This window comes from Apodemus sylvaticus, chromosome 4 (genome assembly GCF_947179515.1).
Source record: "Apodemus sylvaticus chromosome 4, mApoSyl1.1, whole genome shotgun sequence".
In the NCBI taxonomy this organism is placed as follows: Eukaryota; Metazoa; Chordata; class Mammalia; order Rodentia; family Muridae; genus Apodemus; species Apodemus sylvaticus.
The window spans coordinates 85,272,925-85,292,351 of NC_067475.1; the positions used below are offsets into that span (position 1 = coordinate 85,272,925).

The following is a 19,427-nucleotide window of genomic DNA, read 5'->3' on the forward strand; positions in this document are numbered from 1 at the left end:
TGTGTCTGATAGTTTCCAGTGAACACTTGGCTTCACTCTCCCAAGGGCAAACTTTCCTTGAACTTGAAAGTCAATTGACTCGAGTAACATCTACCTGAAAATACAATAGCACTATCAGAAGGCAGAAAGGTGCAAAAACAGACACAAGACACTGGATGGTCCTATTTCATGTGTGACACTGCAGAACCATAGTATACATCACCACCTTACCTTGGCCGGCTCTGCTGGCTCAGTGGGTGTTATGACACTCGGGGATGTGGAGAGCAGTGGGTCAGTGGTGAGGTCATCTTCTGTAAATCCACCCTTCTCTCTTTCTTCCTCAAGATCGTCAGCTGCCACCTGACCTTCCTTGGGCTGCTCAAGTTCAGGAGTAACACAGTTCACCAAAACTGAACTTCCTTCATTTCCATTTGATATCAAGGAATCCCAGATTTCAGTAGGTTCTCCATCGAGGTCTGTTTGGAGGCAGAGCACAGAACTAGATCCTCATTCCATGCAGCGCATGACAGATCCAGTTACTCTGCTTCAAGCAAGTGTCATCATACTTTCTAAAATGTTTCACTTTTAAGTGAATGCATGCATGTGTGTATGTGTATTCCTGTGTGTGTGTGTGTGTGTGTGTGTGAGTGTGTGTGAGACTATGAATGCAGATGCCCTTCTCAGAGGTCATATGAGTCAAAATCTCCAGCAGCTGGGAGATCCCTGATGTGGGTGCTAGGAACAGCTTTGGGTTCTCTGAAATAACAGATATGCTATTAACAGCTATTACTACATGCTCTTAACAGCTGACCTCTTCTTTTGGAGAGAGGAATTATACAGCTGAAGCTGACCTTGAACCCCTGACTCATCTTCTTCTACCTCCCAAGTGCTGGAATTGTAGGCATGTTCGCCATGATGCCTGGCTATAATCTCTCTTTTCTTACAAAACCAAGTTATCTAATTAAATTTGAACACACTCTATTTATGAACACAAAAATGCTTATTCAATCTAATTAAACATCTCACAAGTCTCATACTTCGAAAATACATCAGATGCATGATTAGGATGGAATAATTATCCCAAGTAAAGAAGATGTATGTGCAAATCAAGTACCTGAGACTCCACTATCCATTCATAAAGTCCACGATTCTGAAGCTAGAAGAGCATGAGGAAGGCAAACAGCTCAGGTGCACTGCACAGGTTGGAGGAGAAGCAGTGTGGTGGTGGGAATAGGCATGACTCCCATAGACTCATGTGTTTGAATGCTTGGCCCTTAGGAGGTGTGGCCTTGTGGGAATGGGTGTGGCCTTGTTAGAGGGTATGTGGAACTGCGGAGATGGACACTGAGGTCTCCCACACTAATGCATGTTCAGCACACAGTCTTCTGCTGCTGCCTGTGCATCAAGATGGAGAACTCTCAGCTCCCTCTCCAGCACCATGTCTCTCCATGCCGCCATGCTTCTCTACCCTGGAGTAATGGACTGAACCTCTGAAACTGTAAGCCAGCCCATTAAATGTTTGACTTTAGAAGAGTTACCGTGATCATGGTGTATCTAACGTGCAATAAAACCCTAAGACACACAGATTGCTGTAATTCATCTCAGAGATCTAGTCAGAGGCAGGCCATCCTCACATAAAGAAGGCACCAAGGCCTGGCTTGTTACACACTCAGGCCTCCTCAGTACAGGCTCAAGGGCCACGTCAGAAGACTAAATTCAGCTTTCACAGAACTGCTTCTATTTATGCGGACTCCATGACTCTTTGAGACATCCAACAGAAGGAGCCAACAGTCCCTGTCTGATAGCAGTTTTGATTTCCACCAAGATCTAACTTCCAGTCACTGCATAGTCTTAGTTCTGCTGCGTTCATCGCAGCTACTGGGGGTGGGGGTACAACTAAGTTTAAAAACCACTTCCTCATTACAGCTGCTGTGTTCCAGTTTGAAGAGCACCCACGACTGGATTCACTGTTGCAATCTTTGGAGCTGTGAAAGGAACCAGGACTTAGGAGTCAGAGTCAAACTAGGTGTCACCACTGACCTTAGGTGTGTGTCTCAATAGCTCTGCACTTCAGTTTTTTTGTATTTGTTTTTTTATCTGTAAAATGACAAAAATTACACTATATAGTAAGTATTTATCCATGTTTGCCTCTCTGTTGCTGTGATAAAATACTCAGCAAAACAACTTGGGAAGGAAAGAGTTTATTTGGCTTATGTGTCCTGATCACAGTCCACGTGGGAAGCCAGGGCAGCTCAAGGCTGGCCCTGGAGCAGAGCCCATGGAAGAAAGCTATACCTCGCTTGCTTGCACTCATGGCTGGCTCGGCTTTTTTTAAAATACAACTCAAGACCACCATTTCGGGGGTGACATCACCCATAATGGGGTGGCTCCTACCGTATTAATTAATAAAGAAAACGAGCCACAGGCTTGCCTACAGGCTACTCTGATGGAAGCATCGCCTCAACTGAGATTCTCCCTTCTGAGCCATGGCTAGCCATGTGTCAGGGTGACTGAAACAAACCACTTCAGGAATGCTAGCCACACACCACAGTCTCTACAGACAAGCCTTGCTTTCAGTTGTACTGAGCTACACATGTTACAACACTAACAAAAGAAATGGCATTAACAGTACACAGGTACACACAGGTATGTGTGTACTCTCATAGTGATCTCAGGGCTCCATATGCATTCCTGATTTTTAAAATTGTCACAACCATGGCCATCTAAGGGTAGTTCACAGGCCCAGAGAGGCTTGCTACTCTGTCCAGGTGTCTATGTCTGGACAAAAGGTCCAGGTATTATGTTCTGTTATCTGCATGGTTAAAGCAACACATACAAAATACAGGTTCTCCTTAAATGATCTCTCCAGCTGTCTTTGCCAGTATGTTGGAGGCATAAAAGCAGGTTAACACTTAATTTTCAAAAGAGCCTTTTGAAACAGGAACATTGGACAATCAGAGGCACTGGGAAATTAACTTCTGTGTTCTGAAGTCACCCAGTCAATTGCATAGTCAAGATTAAAACTCGAAGAACAAAAATACCTTTCCCATAAATAATCGAAATACAGGAGACTAAGGAATATGAAGCTCACACAGAAGGTATAGTAAGATGTGTCACTACCTTTCATGGGTGCCTTTTCCTGAGGTCCTGGTGACGCGCCATCTCCAGGGCTTTCTTTGAGGGAAGATGAGGTCAGACTTTGTAAGAGCGAGTCCTATTAAAAAGTATTACCAGATAAGGTTAGCCCCGAGGACTCCCAGAGGCAAGAGAACCATTCATGCTGTAGTTAGTTCTAGAAAGTTGGCTCAAAGGTTAAGAGTTCTCCCTGCTCTTCCACAGGCTCTTCCACAGGACCCCAGCTCAGCTCCTAGAATGCATGTGGGCAGCTCACAACCATCTGTAACCTCAGCTCCTGTGGACCTGACATTCCCTTATGCCCTGGACAGCACATGCCAAACTCTCAGGAAGGAAACACCAAGGGCCAGTAAGATGGCTCAGGAGATGAAACGCTTGCTTCACGAGCCTGACCCATGGGGTTCAATCCCCACCCACAAGAGGCCAGAAGATTTTAGGTTTCACAAACTTGTCCTCTGTCCACCCCAGGCAAGCCAAAGCATGCACAGGTGCACGGAGGCAATGAATAAAAATAGTAAATAGATGCAATGTAAAACAAGACAGAAATAAGAAAGAAACAAAAAACAAAAACAAAGTTGATGGCACAATGTCTCTGCAAAGAAAACTCAGGTGAAACTTCTAATTTAACTTTTCAAACTGTGTGTTTCATAACAAACTTGTAACAAAGAGAGAAGGCACAGATACACAAACACAGTAACAGATAATCCCATCTGACTAACATTCAAACCTGATCACATCTTGAAAAAAAACTCATATAACAATATCCTTAAAATACACACACACACACACACACACACACACACACACACGAGAGGTTTAACAAAAGGGTAACAAACCAAATCACAAAAATGACAATTGACCAATCATGGCTTCAGTGAGGAACATGTAGGAGCAACATGAGCATCCCCCCTGCACCTGGTCTGCACTCTGAAGAAAGGCAAGGGGAGGACAGAGAGGAAGCCAATGTCCCTCACTCTCACCTCCTCGGTGTCAGTATCTGGCATGATATCTGGGGCTGAGGAGGAGGTGAGGCACTATGGGAGCTTACACAGACATGAGGGAGCTTGAGAACCAGTGGGCACTTGAAACCAAGCAGTAGGTTGACAACAGTTCCACACCCAGGAGAGAGGCTCTGGCCTAGTCCTGAGAGAGACCTTAAAGTATGAGAGAAGAGCCAGGGAGACTTACAGTGAGCAATAGGGAACATTTATTTGCTAAAAATAGTGTCCAGCAAGACAGAAGTTCTTCATTATGGGTTATGTCAGACCACATGAAGGAGGCCTCAAGGCCACCTCAGAGCATGGAAACACTCCGTGACTTACAGACACGAAGTCCTACCTAAAACACCAGCCATGTGCTGACAAGGCTGAGGAAAACCTGCGGGGAGAGCTGGGCTGGGGCCGTGGGGAGATGCGGCTTACGTTCTTGGGAGGCTTTTGTCATACTGTGCTGTTACTTCCAAACAAAAAGGAGTGCACACACACATCACGGTCGTTACGGTTAGGGCGTATGGGAATACAGAGCAACACTTATGGTTAAGACTCTGTACCTCTATAAACTGAGCCTCCTTCCCCAACTCATGTCCACCCAGTGACCTGTGTCTGTATGTACCATATTTGCAAATGTGATTGTAGTTACAATGAAGGCATACTGTCCTAACTCCGACAGTATCTGTTTTAGGAAAAGAGGAGGAATACAGAGGCACAGGGCCTGGTGATGAAGGCAGGGTGGTGTGATGCCTCTTTAGACCAGGGAGGGCCAACAGATGCTGGCACCCACCAGAAGGTGCAAGAGGTAAGAAGAGAAGTCCTGTCTAGGGCCTTAGGGAGGGTAGCCTGAAACCTAGATTTCAGAACTACAAAAACAAACTTCCTCCACTCTCAGTCTCCTGGCATATGGTATTTTGTTCCAGCATCTACAGGGAAACAAACCATATTCACTTGAGCAGGTAATTATATTAAATATATAAAATCACTGTTTGGGTTCCTCTCTGATTTTTTTAGGACAAAATTAAAACCTAGCCACAGATCACTGTCAGCTCTAAAGGAGACTTGACTCTGGGGTCTGACTTACAGGTGGAAATCCATGGACTCAGGGTCCTGAGGTCTGTCCACACCACCTCTCTGAGCTCACCCTTCCACACCCACACTGCAGATGAGTGGAAAGAGATGGAAACCTGGCCAGGCTGCTTCCTGCTCATCTTCCTGGGTCTGCCCAAGCAGATCCCAAGAAATGTACTTGTCTGAGACATGAGCGTGAAGTTAGCTTTTCACAGTGGACTACAGAGAGGTGATCTCCCTGGTGACACCGAAATCATAGCGCCTCATAGAAACCTGGGAATGTATCAGGTCCCACAGGAGACAGAGCAGTACCCTGAGAGCAAATCCAGCCAAATGAAGGAAGTGAACTAAAACGTCCTTAGCCAAGGTTATGTAAGCAAAGATGAATACATAATCATGTAAATTATTATCATTCAAATAGGCTACACTATAAATATCCAGAAAGGGAAAATTATTTTAATATTTCACCTTCTCTGAAATCGGATGCATCTCACTATAATTGATATGTTATAGCTTTCGAGTGGCATGTAAAACCATCCTACATTTTCAGTTAAGGGAATTTTAGGCTCAATAGGATCTAGTGTACTAAAGAAATGAGATTTCTTTACCAATTGCAAAAAAAAAAATGAAAAACACACACAGACAGCACACAGACACACACACACAGACACTCAGCGCACACACACACACACACACACACACACACACACACACACAAAACAGGTCTGAAGTGAAGTACAATTCAATAGTTCCACATTATGCCAACCTCAAGATCCAGGTTTTCTGAGTATACTTTTTCCTCAGTTTGCAACTCTGGGCCATTCTGCCTTGGAAGGGAAGGTGTGGGAGCAGAGTCTTCACTTGAGGAATGTTCTTTATCAACTCCTGGTCTGATTCCTTCCTTGATGTGGCTGCTCTTTTTCACCATGCTCCTTGGCCGGGGAGAAGGCTTAAAGTGGCCATCTGCATTGAGACTGTTTTCCCCTGAAAAAGAAAACGAGTGTATGAAGCTGACCGCAGCTTCAGCTCCCCTCCAGGAGATGTCACAGTGCTCAGGGAATCCAGTGAGCACACACTTCTCCACCAACTACAGCCCAGAGAGCTGAGAGTTCACAATCAAAATCCTGGAAAGGTTTCCATCCTGTAATTAGCTAATTAGTGTAATTCAGTTTTATAAAAAGTCCATGTTGGCTTTATGAGTTCATATAGTGTTAAAAACATTTTCCAAAACATAAACCACCATACCATCTTCTTTCTACAAAATGAAAGCTCTGAAGCCAGGCCCTCCATGCACCACCAGCCTTTTAACCATTCCGGAGCAAGGTCTCCGTCCAAATGCTTTGTAGGGAGACAAAGGCTAGGATTCTTTGTACATAACTGGGCAAGGCAAAGGTAAGTGTTGTTCCAATCACGCAGAGAAAGATCCTGCCCTTCAGGGGATGGGAGGCCTCTCACTGAAGGAAGAGATGCAGGCAGCTCTGCCGTGAGAGAGCTCTTCCATCCAGAATTAGCAATTACGACGGTCTAACAGGCACTTAACAATCAGTGGTGATGGTGGAGCACAAGGTGCTTAGCACCCAGGAAAAGTGAGTTCAATGCCCGGCATCTTAGATACAGAAGAGAAATTTCACAAGCCACTCTTACAGTGAATTCTATTCTTTCTTAAAATGTAAACAATCTGTGGCTGGCATACTTTCAGCTACCAAACATTGATGGGGAGATTTTACTATTTTTAAGCTAAATTTTGCCAGTCCTATGTATTTATGTCTCCCAATTTATTCTTCTATAACTTTAAAACTGAGCTAATCCAACACACACCTCACCGGGGATTAGGAATGTCTCATGAATGTTGCTAGAAGACTCCGAAGCCATGTCAAAATGATGCCACTGTGCCCCACTGCTTGTCTTAGCTCTTCATAAATTCTGGCCAGTATTCAACCCAGCAGGTAAGAGCCAGCCTAAGTCACTTTCCCTTTTAGGCATGGACACGTACGTGCCTTGAGAAAGATGTGGTTGGAGATCACAACCAATGCATTATATACTCAAAGGGTCCACCAATACAAACTGGTCTCCCTTATTCTGTGTCCTCCCCACTCCTGGATCTTACCTCTTTCTAAATACTGCTTCTCTGATACTGACAATAAACCCCATCATTCCTCTCTACAGAGTCCTTGGGGCTCCTCCTCATCCAACCCTAAAACAGCAATGCTCAGTGTCCTGTGAACAGCATCGAAGGTGTCCCTGTCCTATTGCTGACCACCGGTGCTGCCTCTTTCCTGGCTCTTCCACTTTGGAACTTGTGTTCTGGGGACACGGGGACCATATCTGATTTGCAGGCAGGCACAGACTCTCGACAATCACATCTTTCTCAAGGCACATGTCCATGCCTAAAACACCTGCTCCTTGCTTCTCTTCTAACAGATGTGCGTGGTGTTTGAGCCTCAGCTCCAATCACTGTGCCAAGAAGCCGTTAAGTTATTTTTGCTTGCATTGTGTCATGAGCTAGCTCCTAAAATACTTGCTTATGCTCAGCACAGTACTGACTATGGCATAATGTTGAACTCATCTCTCGGACGTGTTCGCCTTGCAGACTGGATACCGTATACTGTAGAATAGAAATGCCCAATGATCTGCTTCCTCCAGTCCCCAGCAACTCCTGTTTTACTTTCAGTTTCTGTGAGTCTGACCCCTTTAGAGGCCCCCTGCTTTCCTTTTAGCTCTGACACTTGTCTCCATTAGCTTCCCAGTAGAAACTGGGAAGAGCTGCGTGGATCGTATATTGTCAACCTACACATGTCTGTGTGGAGAGAATCTCCACTGAGAAACTGACATACAGGCAAGTCTGTGGCCATTTTCTGATTAGTGATCAGTGTGCAAACACCCAGCCCACTGAGCATGGTGTTATTCTTGGCAAGCGTTCCAGGGCTGTATAAGAAAGCAGGCTGAGCAAGGGAGCGCTCAGTAGGTATTCCTCTGCTTCAGCTCCTGCCCTGGGCTCCCGAGTGAGGCTCCTGCCCTGGCTATCCCAGGTTGCGGATGCTAATTTAATAAATGCTTTCTTCCTTGTGCTACTTAGAATTGGATCAGCTCCCAAAGACTCAAGTTTGAATGGGAGGGAGTGGCACTTGGAGGTGTGGGCTAGCTGCAGTAGGTGTGGCCTTGTTAAAGAAAATGTGTTGCAGGAGGTGGGCTTTGAGGTTTTAAATGCTCAAGCCAAGCCCAATGGGAATCTCTGTCTCTCTCTTTCTTCTGGCTGCCTGCTGATCAAGATGTAAATTCTCAGCTCCTTTCCCAGCACCATGTCTGCCTGCATGCCCCCATGTTTCCTGCCATGATGATAATGGATTGATCCTCGCCAGTCCCAATTAAATCTTTTCTTTTATGGGAGTTCCTGTGATGATGGTAATATATATCTTCACGACCATCGAAACCATAATTAAGACACTTGCCAAGTTGCTTCTAGTGATGGTGCAACAGAAAGCAAACTCAGTCAAGGGTTTTCCCTTAACTTCCTGTGGAGGCAGTGTGAGAAGACACCACAAGTCTACAGGGCAGGGCCTGACAAACACTCAGCGCCCAGTAAGCACTGACGGCGGTGGCAATGACATCTTCCAGTTTCATTCATAGGCTTGTCAATCACAGTTGTAATTCTCTGGGGGAAGCTTTTCCTTGACAACATCCATATCATTTTTTCAGGTTAATAAATATTTCATGATCCACCTTTCCCACCTCCCCTCTGCTAATTTATCACAGGCCCCAGCCCACACACCACACATTTTATTCCTCCTCCTCCTCCACCTCCCTTGAAGTTTTCAGGTCACTCAGACTTCCACTTTCTGCCATTCTTACTATAACTTTTATATAGTTTTTTTTACTAAACTCTAAGGTCTTGGCCGACTGGTAAACTGTTTTCGAGTTCTGTTCTTGCTTATCACCAGTTTGTCGCATAGGAAACACAATGAGTTCTGAATACGCACACAAATTGATAACTTGTAATGAAAAGGTGCTAAATATTAATAACATTTCACTTATTCTAGTACTGTTCTGAGCACTTCAAAAGTAGAAAATAATTTAATTGTTGAGTTTTAACTCCTGAGTACTGAAGCTCTTAGAAGTGTTTAAACTAACATCTCCTTTTTACAATGAATAAATGAGGTCAAGGCTGAATTATGCCCAAGGCTAACAGCTCCACTAACTGTAGACCCGAGGTGAGTGCAGAAACACGCTAACTGCAGCACCTGCGAGCCCCTAGCAAACAAAGACAGTCCTTGTGACCGCTGCTCCGCCAGGCAGAGTCTGGTTACCACAGTCCGTACAAAGGAAAGCAGGGGCGGAGAAAGCTATCAGTGGAATTCATGGGGCAGGGTGGAACCAGAGGCTTCCCGAGGGTTTGGCCATGGTCTACCACTGAGCTACGACTCACATTACAAATATCAAGTTCCAAACACTCCATGAAAGAAGATATCGAAGACTTAGAGAGTACAGCTAAAGCCAGGAGGTGCATTCCTGTTTTCATGAATGAATTAGCCGTGTGCTCATCCTTCATTGAGATGCTTCAGGAATTCTCTGTGCCTGACATGTTTTAGGGCCACTAGTCTCAATTGTTATTCTTTGCGCTGAAAACACCCGATGACTTTAGTATATTTTATGCCCCAATTCTATTTCCAGAAATGCTTTCAAGTGATCATGGAAAAAAGTAAGTTCTTTTCATTTGAAATGCTTTGTCTCAACCCTAAGGAAATTCTCTACTTAGTGGTTTTCAGCTGGGGGTGGGGGGTGGGGAACTGAACCCATCCACACCTGCCAGTGCATGCGGATTTTGCTGCCACCTTGTGGTTAGAATGGAGTATTGCCTTACTCATTTTAATTCACCTTTACTGTAGCTTCCCCACCCAGGAGTTTAGCCAAGGTCTTATTTTTAAGTCCACATCTATATGGGCAGGCTGGCCTCAAAGTCACAGCAATTCTCCTGTCTCAGGATCTAGAGTGCTAGGACTTCGAGTGTGCACTAAAATATCAGGCTCTACCATAGCTTTAAAAACACATTAACTAGGTGGCGTATTGTTTGACACCTACAGTAAACTGATAATTATACACACCCAGGCTAAAGTTTGCTGCAATATTCACATTTCTTCTCTGTCTTCCTATTTAACTTATCTCTCTAGTCAGCTCTGGGATCAAATTTAGGACTCGCTACATACGATGGGCAAGCACTTGATCACAGTGCAATACCCGGAGTCCTTATATAGTCTTAATAACATAGCTACTATGTTCCTTTCCACCTATGATTACCCCACCACACTTGGAAAGCACAGGTTAAAAGTCAGTCCAGCCTCCTGCTGCTGTCAGCTTACATTTGATGGCTTTTTCTGGCTACTTCAAAAGATTCCTAAAGCAGTTTGCAGGACAAGAAAAGCAGGTTTGCCCTCCCACTCACGGAGCTCGAGCAACTGAAACTCTTTTGCCTGAGTCACGCACAGCTAACATGTAGCAATGCCTTGCCCACTTTTCTGGTGGTCTCTGCTTTATTTTTATTCTTGTCAGGTTCCCAGGATGCACAGGGATGGAAGGGTCGTCCTTTAACATACATCTGAAATAAAGTTTTACCTGATGTTACTGGTCCCAACTACCATGTAAAGCATGAGCCTTCTCTCCAGCCTCAGCACAGACTCCAGAGTGATCATACAATGGGCCTTTGTAGCTATGTTACTAAGTTATGGCTGAGAAGCTGGAAAGTTAAATATATTAGCCACCACAAAAAAGCATTTGTGACAGGTTATCCTGAAATGGATATTCTGGAAACAGGACAGTAATTTCCCCAGTTACCTGAAAGTGCACTTCCTTTGATGGGGGGCAGCCTGGGTGCAGGCTTTGCTGTAAAGATCTCTCTGCCAACTTCTCGATCATCACTTTGAGATTTGGGGAAGGAGTTTTCAGTCATGTCTTCTTGGGCATCTGGTGATGTGCCTTCACTGTCCAGAATGACGGAGTCTACACCATCTTTGGATATTTCCCTGTTTACTTTCTTCGTTTTCAAAAAAGACAGTCTTGGAGAATTTTTTTCCTCATCGTCAGATATATGAAAATCATTCATCTTTTTTCTAACTAGACTTTCATCTGTTGAGGTATCTGAAAATTCACCTAAAGAAACTGAAATAGGAACAAGAAAAGGTGTTTTCAGCAGTGCATTTTAAACATACAAAAGTTATACTCTATTTCTTTGAAAAGCAAGTCTACCTTCAAAAACAGAAATAGCTAGAAATAAGCCTGTAACCCCAAATGGGTCCATATTTAGTTTGTAACTCTTGAAACCAGCTAACCTACGTCGGCCTCATTAGCAATTATCAAATATAGTCTAAGTTTCATTAACTTATTCAAAATGTTTACCAAATGCCTACAGCATGGGGTTTACTGGGGGAGGAAACACCCCTCAAAGGCTGTTCAATATGGCACCGATCCCAAAAGACTACAGTCTAATACAGAAGACCAACCTAGCCAGACACACGGGAGTTAATGGCTATTCAGAATACTTTTACAGAGAACTTTTATCCAGTGGATATTACAAAATAACAAACTTAACTTCAAAGTCAGAATTCTACATGATTATACCGGAAACCTAAAGTACAATGATTTGCTCACTTAAAAGAAACCAAGTTAATGTATTGATGTGAAGCGTCTTTTTTCCCCCCAAAATGACCCACACTGGTGGTCTGAGCACATTCCCTAAAGGCTCAGTGACTTTACCACTGGGACCCCGGTGGGTGGCACTGTTTGGAGGGGAGATCTCCCACTGCCTTGTGGAGGAACTGCATCACTAAGGACAGGCTTTGGAAGACCACAGCCTTGGTCCATTTCCAGTTGGTTCTCTGCTTCCTGTCTGCAGTTGATGTTCCCTTTCAGCTTCCAGCTCTGCCACGCAGGCCTGCAACTTTCTGCCATGTTGTTCCTACCACAGACTGGCCTCTCTCTTTAACCATAAATTTAAATAAACTTTCTTCTTTAAGCCATTTTGGTCTTGGTGGTTTAGCACAGTGACAGAAAAGTAACTAATGCAGAGGTTGGCACCAGAGAGGGGACTGTTGCTGTCATAAAGCTGACCATGCTGTTCTTTGGAGGAATGTGGAACACCTTGGAACTTTGGATTAGAATAGATTTAAACCCTTAAAGATGGATGTTCTGAGAATAATCGGAACTGTAAAGGTCAGGAAGTTTCTGGAGGAAGCAAGGACTTTAACGGCATCTAGGATAGAGGCCATTCCTGTGATATCTTGGTGAAGAATCTGGCCCTTGTCTTGAGCGCTTGCCTGAGGATAAATGTGCTGGCTAGTTTTTGTTAACTTGACACAAACTAGAGTATGCATGAAGAGAAAAACATAGTGAAGAACTGTGTCCGACACACTGTCCTGTGGGCAAATCTCTAAGGCATTTTCTTGATTAATGATTGACAAGGGAGGGTCCAGCCCACTGTGAGCACTGTTATCCCTGGGTAGTATAAGAAAGCAAGATGAACAAGCTGCCGAGGACTAAGATACTTAGCAGTGTTCCTTCACCGGGTCTGCTTCAGTTCCTAGCTCTAGGTTCCTGACTGAGTTCCTGCCCTGACATATCTCCATGATGAATTATGGGAAAATGGAAACCACATAAGCCCTCACCTCCACAAGCTGGTGCTGGCTAGAGTTTTATCACAGCCACAGAAAGCAAAATAATACACTAAATTAAAAAGATGATGTCAGCCAAACAGACCCCCACAGGGCTCCCAGAGACTAAGCCATCAACCAAGGGGTACACACGGTTCCAGCCACAAGTGTGGAGGAGGAATGCCCTGTCTTGTTGGGCGGGCATTGGTCGGAGGAAAGGTCCTTGGTCCTATGAAGGCTCAATAGATGCGCCAGAGTAGAGAAATTGAGGGGGGTGGGTGGGAGTGGGTTGGGAGGAGGGGCATCTTCTTGAAGGCAGGGAGTGGGAGGATGGGTTGGGTCTCCTGGGATGGGGGTGGAGACCGGGAAAGGATATAACATTTGAAATGTAAATGAAGAATATATTCAATACATTTTTTTTTTTTAAAAAGAAAGTAATGAATAATTTCTTAGTAGAGAAAACTTGAAGCCAGCATCCTGTTGAATCTGGGTTTGCCTATATAGGGCAGAAAGAAACTCAGCCTGGACAGGAAAGCATCACTGGGAAACAATGTTTTCGCCCAGCTTGTGCTGGAAGAGCGCAGAGGCCCCCAGCTCTGCACTGGGGCAAAGGGAAAGGCGCCCTCAGGCTAAGTCCCCTCCCAGCTAAGGAGCTACGTTTCCAGTTGTGAAAGGGCCTCAGGAATTTCCTGCTTCCAGAGAGCAACTTGATAAAAGGGTGTGATTCACGGGAGTGGATGCCTGCCCCAAGCTGGCAGCCAAACTGACAGTATCATCACCTGCTACTGACTTTGGAGGCACAAAGTATGGAATAGTGGGGGGATCACAGACTCTCCTCCTATGGGTAGTAGAGAGGCTCCTAGGCCAGGCGAGCTAAGGCAGGGCGGTGTATGCATGTCAGCCCCGAGAGGGCAAAAGGCCGCTGCATGAAAGTGTGAAAGTGAAGCTGGGGCTGTGCTAGGGACCTCAAGATGTTACAGATGCAGAACACGGGGGCTCTGCCAAAGAGTGTTACATACGGGGTTAGAACCGCAAGGCAGACATGCGCAGCAGGCAGGGGAGTTCGAGGAACAGAGCCAGCTACAGTCCCAGACACTAGACACCGAGCCACAGGGCTTCCAGTGTGCCCTGCTGTGTTTCAGTCTTGCTTTAGTCCACTATGTCCTTACTATGTCCCCATTCTTCTTGTTTGGAATAGTAATGTCTGTCTGTCTGTCTACATGTATGTATGTATGTATGTATGTACATATATCCTAGCTCATTACATAACAGAAGCATGTATTTTGCATTTCGATTTTTTTCAGGAGGTTACAATTAATCAATTGCCCTGAGTCTCAGGAGAGACTTCAGAAGAATTTTAAACAGTGCAGAAAATGTTAAAGACTATGGGGGAATTTTAACTAACTGCAGTTTGCATTGGCCAGGAATCTACGGGTTACAGAAAGTGGGATATGGTGGCTTGAATGAGACTGTTTGCCATGGACTCCGGACCTTGACTACCCAGTCCCCAGTTGGCGGCACCGTTTGTGGAGAAGGTTCTGGCTTGTGGATGAAGGATGTCTCTGGGAGCGGGCTTTGAGCAGTCACAGCCTTGACACAATTCCAGTCTCTTTCTGCTCTGTGTGTCTGCTGTTGAAGGAGCATCTTAGCTTCCTGCTCCTGCCTCCAATCCATCAAATTTCTGCCATGTCCGCCCCCCAACGAAGGACTCACATCACTTTGAACTGTCAACTGAAATGAACTCTTTCTCTGAAGTCACCTTTGCTCATGGTGCTTTATACCAGCAACAGAAAATCAGTTACCGTACTCGCTCTTACAGCCCCAGGTCGGTCTGCGACACAAAAGCATTACTGAAGCACCACTGTTTAACCTCAACTCTGGTCACAATACAAATGTAGAACTCTTAAAGACGAAACTACTTCCTCAGATAGCTTAGTCCTAAGACAACATTGTACTATAGACCTAGTAATACTTTAAACTCACATCTAGAAATAAGCAGAGGTAATTTGTACGCTTCTTGAAACTTAAGAGTGCCTTCCTAACTCGCTGCACACATAGAATTCTGAAACTAGTGAATTCATAGGCAGATTTATCATGAGAGGTTGCGGGACAAGTGAAATGTAACCAAGGAAGCAAAACACCGGACACCGGCTCATTTGGCTACTCCCTTACATACCAAGCTCATCACTGTCAAAGTCATCGGAGTATTCGGAGCTTCTCTGCCTGGCTGACCGGGCTGTAATCGCTCTGATCAGCTCATCCTGCAATGAGATCAGTAATGTCAATTCCCATTCAAGCAGGGCTGTCTCATACTTAGAAGAGATCATTAAACAAACAATACTCGATTATTCTGCATTCACATTTAAGTTTCATTCACCTAACTTTACTCCAAGTCTACACTATACAATGTACCCAAGTCATCAAACTCAGCGCAGAATTGTGCCATCTCCTCTGGGATTCGTAGTTAAACAGGAAGTGACTACTAGTATTAGATAAATTAATTGCAGGTTACAATCTGAGCTAAATGCTAATGAATGACAGGGGTATCAATTTAGATTAGATTTATTAGAAACTGACATTCTGTTAGAGACGTGTACATTTTGAGGGAGGTAACTGTTTGGGTTTGAAAAGACATGGCGGGCACAGAGCCTACTACTGAGGCACGCCCTGAGCATCGAACTGGTCCTTTAAGTGTATTACAGAGATGGGCATAATCGATGTGACAAACTCAGAAGAAGAGTTGGAGGCAGCGTCCACACAGTAAGACCTTGTTATGCTTACACAATGAAACCAAAATCTAGAGAGAGATGAGCTCTGAAGTCACTCTTTGGCTTTCAACCTGGAAGCCAATATTGAAGACAGGATCCCACAGATGGGTGTCATAATACTGGAGTCCAAAGTTGACAGGCGACCTACAACACACTAACAGTTGAGCCAGGACTCCTCCCGCTTCATGCCAGACCCTGTGAGAAACCGCCAAGTGCTCAGTAATAGCACAGTCAAAACCAAATGCTTTGCCATATTTTACCTGAAAAGAAGTTCTCTTGGTAGCTTTTGGACTCTTGGTATATGCCAAAGTTGTGCTGAAGATTTCATCCGACATGGTGGATCCTTTTCCTCTACTTTTATACAACAATCAATAAATAATTGAAAGAATTCATTCAACTTCTGATGGTGGCTGAAATATATACACAAATATTTAAAAGAATTAGACTTTTTACATGACCGAGATACTCTATCCCTGGGATTAGTGCCCCCCCAACCCTGCTCCAAAGAAAGAGAAATAGCTCTAATCATTGCACAATATGTTCACCTAAAAATGTAACAGCGTTTTTTGTTAAGGACATAAAATTTCCACAACCAATTTGTTTTCACGAAAAGAAAATGCATGAGGAAGTTATTGTTCTACACCTATTTTAAGAATAAATGAACTACATAATAACAAAATGTTGCTGAACAATTTCACCTTTCTATTATTAAAAACATATAGCATTGCAGCTGCCACCAGGAACCGCAACCCGGAGGACTGTCAAGGTTCCCAGCCCCGGAAATGGCTTGCATATAACAGTATTCAAAACAATGCTTAACCACAAGCAGCAGCGACATTTTCCCAAGCCATTTCTTTGCTCTTAGATAGACACACAACGACATCTCCACACTAAGCTGCATCACATCAGGCTGCATTAAAGTCTCTTTCTAGCGCGTGACTTCGGAGGCCCTTTTGGATCGCCGGCCACCGCCCAGGGCGCCCCGGGCTGGCCAGGTGGCGTCCGCGTCCCCAGCTCCGCGCGGCTCCCGGCCCAGCACGCGCCAGGGCCCCGCACACCCAGCGCGGTCCCCTCGGCTCCTCCACGTACCACGGCCCGCGCCTCCTGCATCCACCCCGCTCCCCGTGCACCCGGGCCCCTGTGACCACCTGAGAACCCAGCGGCTATGCTCTAGCACAAGTGTCACCCACCGCCCGGGCCTCGCGGTCTCGGAAACCAGGTATTGGAATAAACTGGAGGCGGGGCAAAAGATGGAGGCGGAAGGGAGTTGCTAGGCAACAGCGTCCCCGGGAGGAAGTGACTTCCAACTGCCTGGTCTCTAGGGTACCCAACACCGCCTTTCCGCCTGCGTCGCTGGGACAACCGCCCAGACCAAGGAAGTGACATCACTGGTGGAGGTGTTGGGAGCGCGGTGCCCTATCAGCTGGTGTGCAATGGCTGTTACCTAGGAAACAAGACCGGCCCTCTGCCATCACGCCACAAGGAACCTTGAGTGCTCCAGATCAGAGTCCTTGTTTATAGGCAGGTCTTGCGTGACCACGACGCAAAGCTTCCTTTTGCTAGTTAGGAAGTGGAGTGCGTGAGTCAGTGCAGCGTCAGCGGACCCAACAGAATGACGTGGAAGTGACGTCTGCAATCTTCGGAGTCAAACTGCATGTTTGATTCTTGGTCTATACAATTTAAGGTCTCTATGATTTGATAAGAAACTAATAATTATAAGACTGCCTCCTTAAAGGATTGCGGTGAATATATAGCGAAATATTGGGAAATGTTTAGAATTGCATTCAGTTAATAATACGCGTGGTCGCTTCTTGTAACCAATGCAGTTCCAGCAGCAGGGGAGCTGGGCGGCTACAAGCAGGAAGGCTGTATGTGCTAAAGTATCCCATATATACACGCAGCCCAGAGCCTGGTTCACATCTTTGATGGAAAGTTTCCTCTTTCTATATTTAGCAGATAATCTGATTAAAAAATAAGTCAGCAAATAAAAAACAGGCGAGAAGGCTGGACAAAATACTGCTGACAGAATCAATATCGTTGTCATTTAATTATTAATATTAATACACAAAACACTTAAACTTTTAAAGTTACACAGATTTCACCTATTTTTAACTTGAAAAAAGTATGTCAGAATCAATTCATTAACTAGTAACTAAACTTGTTTCTGTATCTCCACAGTATTTTTTTAAAAATAACACTAACAAATAGATTTAATAAATCAGCAAATAGAAAATTTAAATACACAAAAATAAATATGAAGTATAGTGAGAAAAAGGTTCCTAAATGATATTTGCAATAACTCCTTTAAAAAGCCTAGTTTTTGCTTTTCAACTTGTTCTTGTTTGGTAAATTTGTTTTGGTTAATTGTGTTGTTTTTAACTATTTTTAAGTGACTATCTGCACAAGGAAAAGATTTTCCATTTTCACCAGTTACTGTCAACTTTTCTATCCTACATTTTATTAACATATATGATTCTGTTAAAGCCCCTGTAACCGTGGCAGGTACCCAAATGGGAAGAACTAATTTTTAGGTAATGTGTAAATACCATTATAATTATTTGGCATCCATTTGACTGATATAAGTCTAATTTAGGCATGACTTACAGAAATAAACTTAAGCAACATCAATGATGGAGAACACTGAGTTCCCAGCTACCATGGTTGCACACAATGGGAATGGGTTCGGATGATTGTTTTCCACAAGCACAAAAGGAGAGGCTCTAAAGATAATTCTTCCTAGCAGCATTTCAGTTGTTACAGATGTGAGTCTAAGTTGAGTACTAAGTATAGGAGAGAAGGCTGGACCAGGAGTCCAGTATATGGAACCCACCCAACCATAGTCTTGAGTGGGCAAGCACAGGAACTGCCTTTAGCAGATTGTACACTGTGGGTATTTATTCAGCTTTTACTGCCTGTTGAGTTTGGTGTGCGTGTGTGTGTGTGTGTGTGTGTGTGTGTGTGTGTGTGTGTGTGTGTATGCTTGTGTTTGGTCAGGATGCAGGGTAGAAGAAGACCCCCCCCCTTTTCATTTCACAAAGAAATTGAGATGTGACTTTTATTCAACAGCAACTTATCCTCGTTTAGCAGGCTTGTAGTACAGGTTAGAGATCAAATAAAAATTTTAAGGGCACAAGGGTCTGTGCTCACAATCACAGGGATGATAAATGAAGCAGTCTATGGGCACTGGATGGTGTGCTATAAGACATGAGTCCCATAGCTCTTGCAGGATGAAGGCTGAGTTCAGATACAAGTTGTAGAATTGTGGGGTGAGTGCACTGTGGCCAGGGAGGGACTCACAGGAAAGTCACCCCGCTGTAGTGATCATAGTGACTTAAGTGTGTTTTTCCATGTATGTGGGAAAAACTCAACATCACTATTTTGAAAGAAATGCCAACATTATCAGAATAAAAATGGAGTCACTTTGGTCAACCTTAAAAGCAAATAATGCTCCTATGTTGTGAAAGAAGACTTCTGCATGGTTGACTGATACCACTAAAGACTGCATAACCCTCAGCTTCAGATGCTACCTCAGAATAGAAGTATTTCTGCAGGACATCCGGCCAGCACCTGTCTGTTCAGAATGGAAATAACATCACACTTTTTATTAATCAGAGACTGAAGATTATTCTTTCAAAATACCTTATTTTGGTCCTTTTTCTCCAACATCCTCTCATACTTCCATAATTTGACTATAATGTACATGTTCTGATCACAATGTTCTGCTGTCACAAGTCCCTTTTTTAATTTTGGAAAATCTCTCTGTTTTGAGAAAAGCAAGTTGATAAATATAACTACGTACTTTTTGCATATTACATAGAGATATCAGAACTTTATCTACCCTTGTGAAA

The 19,427-nt window shown here is 44.3% G+C and overlaps 1 protein-coding gene across 3 annotated transcripts in view; it reads right to left on the reverse strand.

Annotated features, from left to right (window-relative positions):
- The window catches only part of Map9 (microtubule associated protein 9), a 33,548-nt gene extending 16,615 nt beyond the window's left edge, over positions 1–16,933 (reverse strand). For 2 of the 3 annotated variants that reach the window (XM_052180302.1, XM_052180300.1), the window contains exons 1-7: positions 16,728–16,933; positions 15,840–15,989; positions 14,988–15,072; positions 11,001–11,324; positions 5,941–6,158; positions 3,100–3,193; positions 211–455 (exon numbers count right to left, since the gene is read on the reverse strand). In XM_052180302.1, coding sequence (XP_052036262.1) covers positions 211–455; positions 3,100–3,193; positions 5,941–6,158; positions 11,001–11,324; positions 14,988–15,072; positions 15,840–15,914 — 1,041 coding nt within the window. In that variant the 5' untranslated portion in view covers positions 15,915–15,989; positions 16,728–16,933. The remainder of the gene's footprint in view (positions 1–210; positions 456–3,099; positions 3,194–5,940; positions 6,159–11,000; positions 11,325–14,987; positions 15,073–15,839; positions 15,990–16,727) is intronic. The other variant, XM_052180301.1, reaches the window with a different exon arrangement.
- Positions 16,934–19,427: the final 2,494 nt, after the last annotated feature.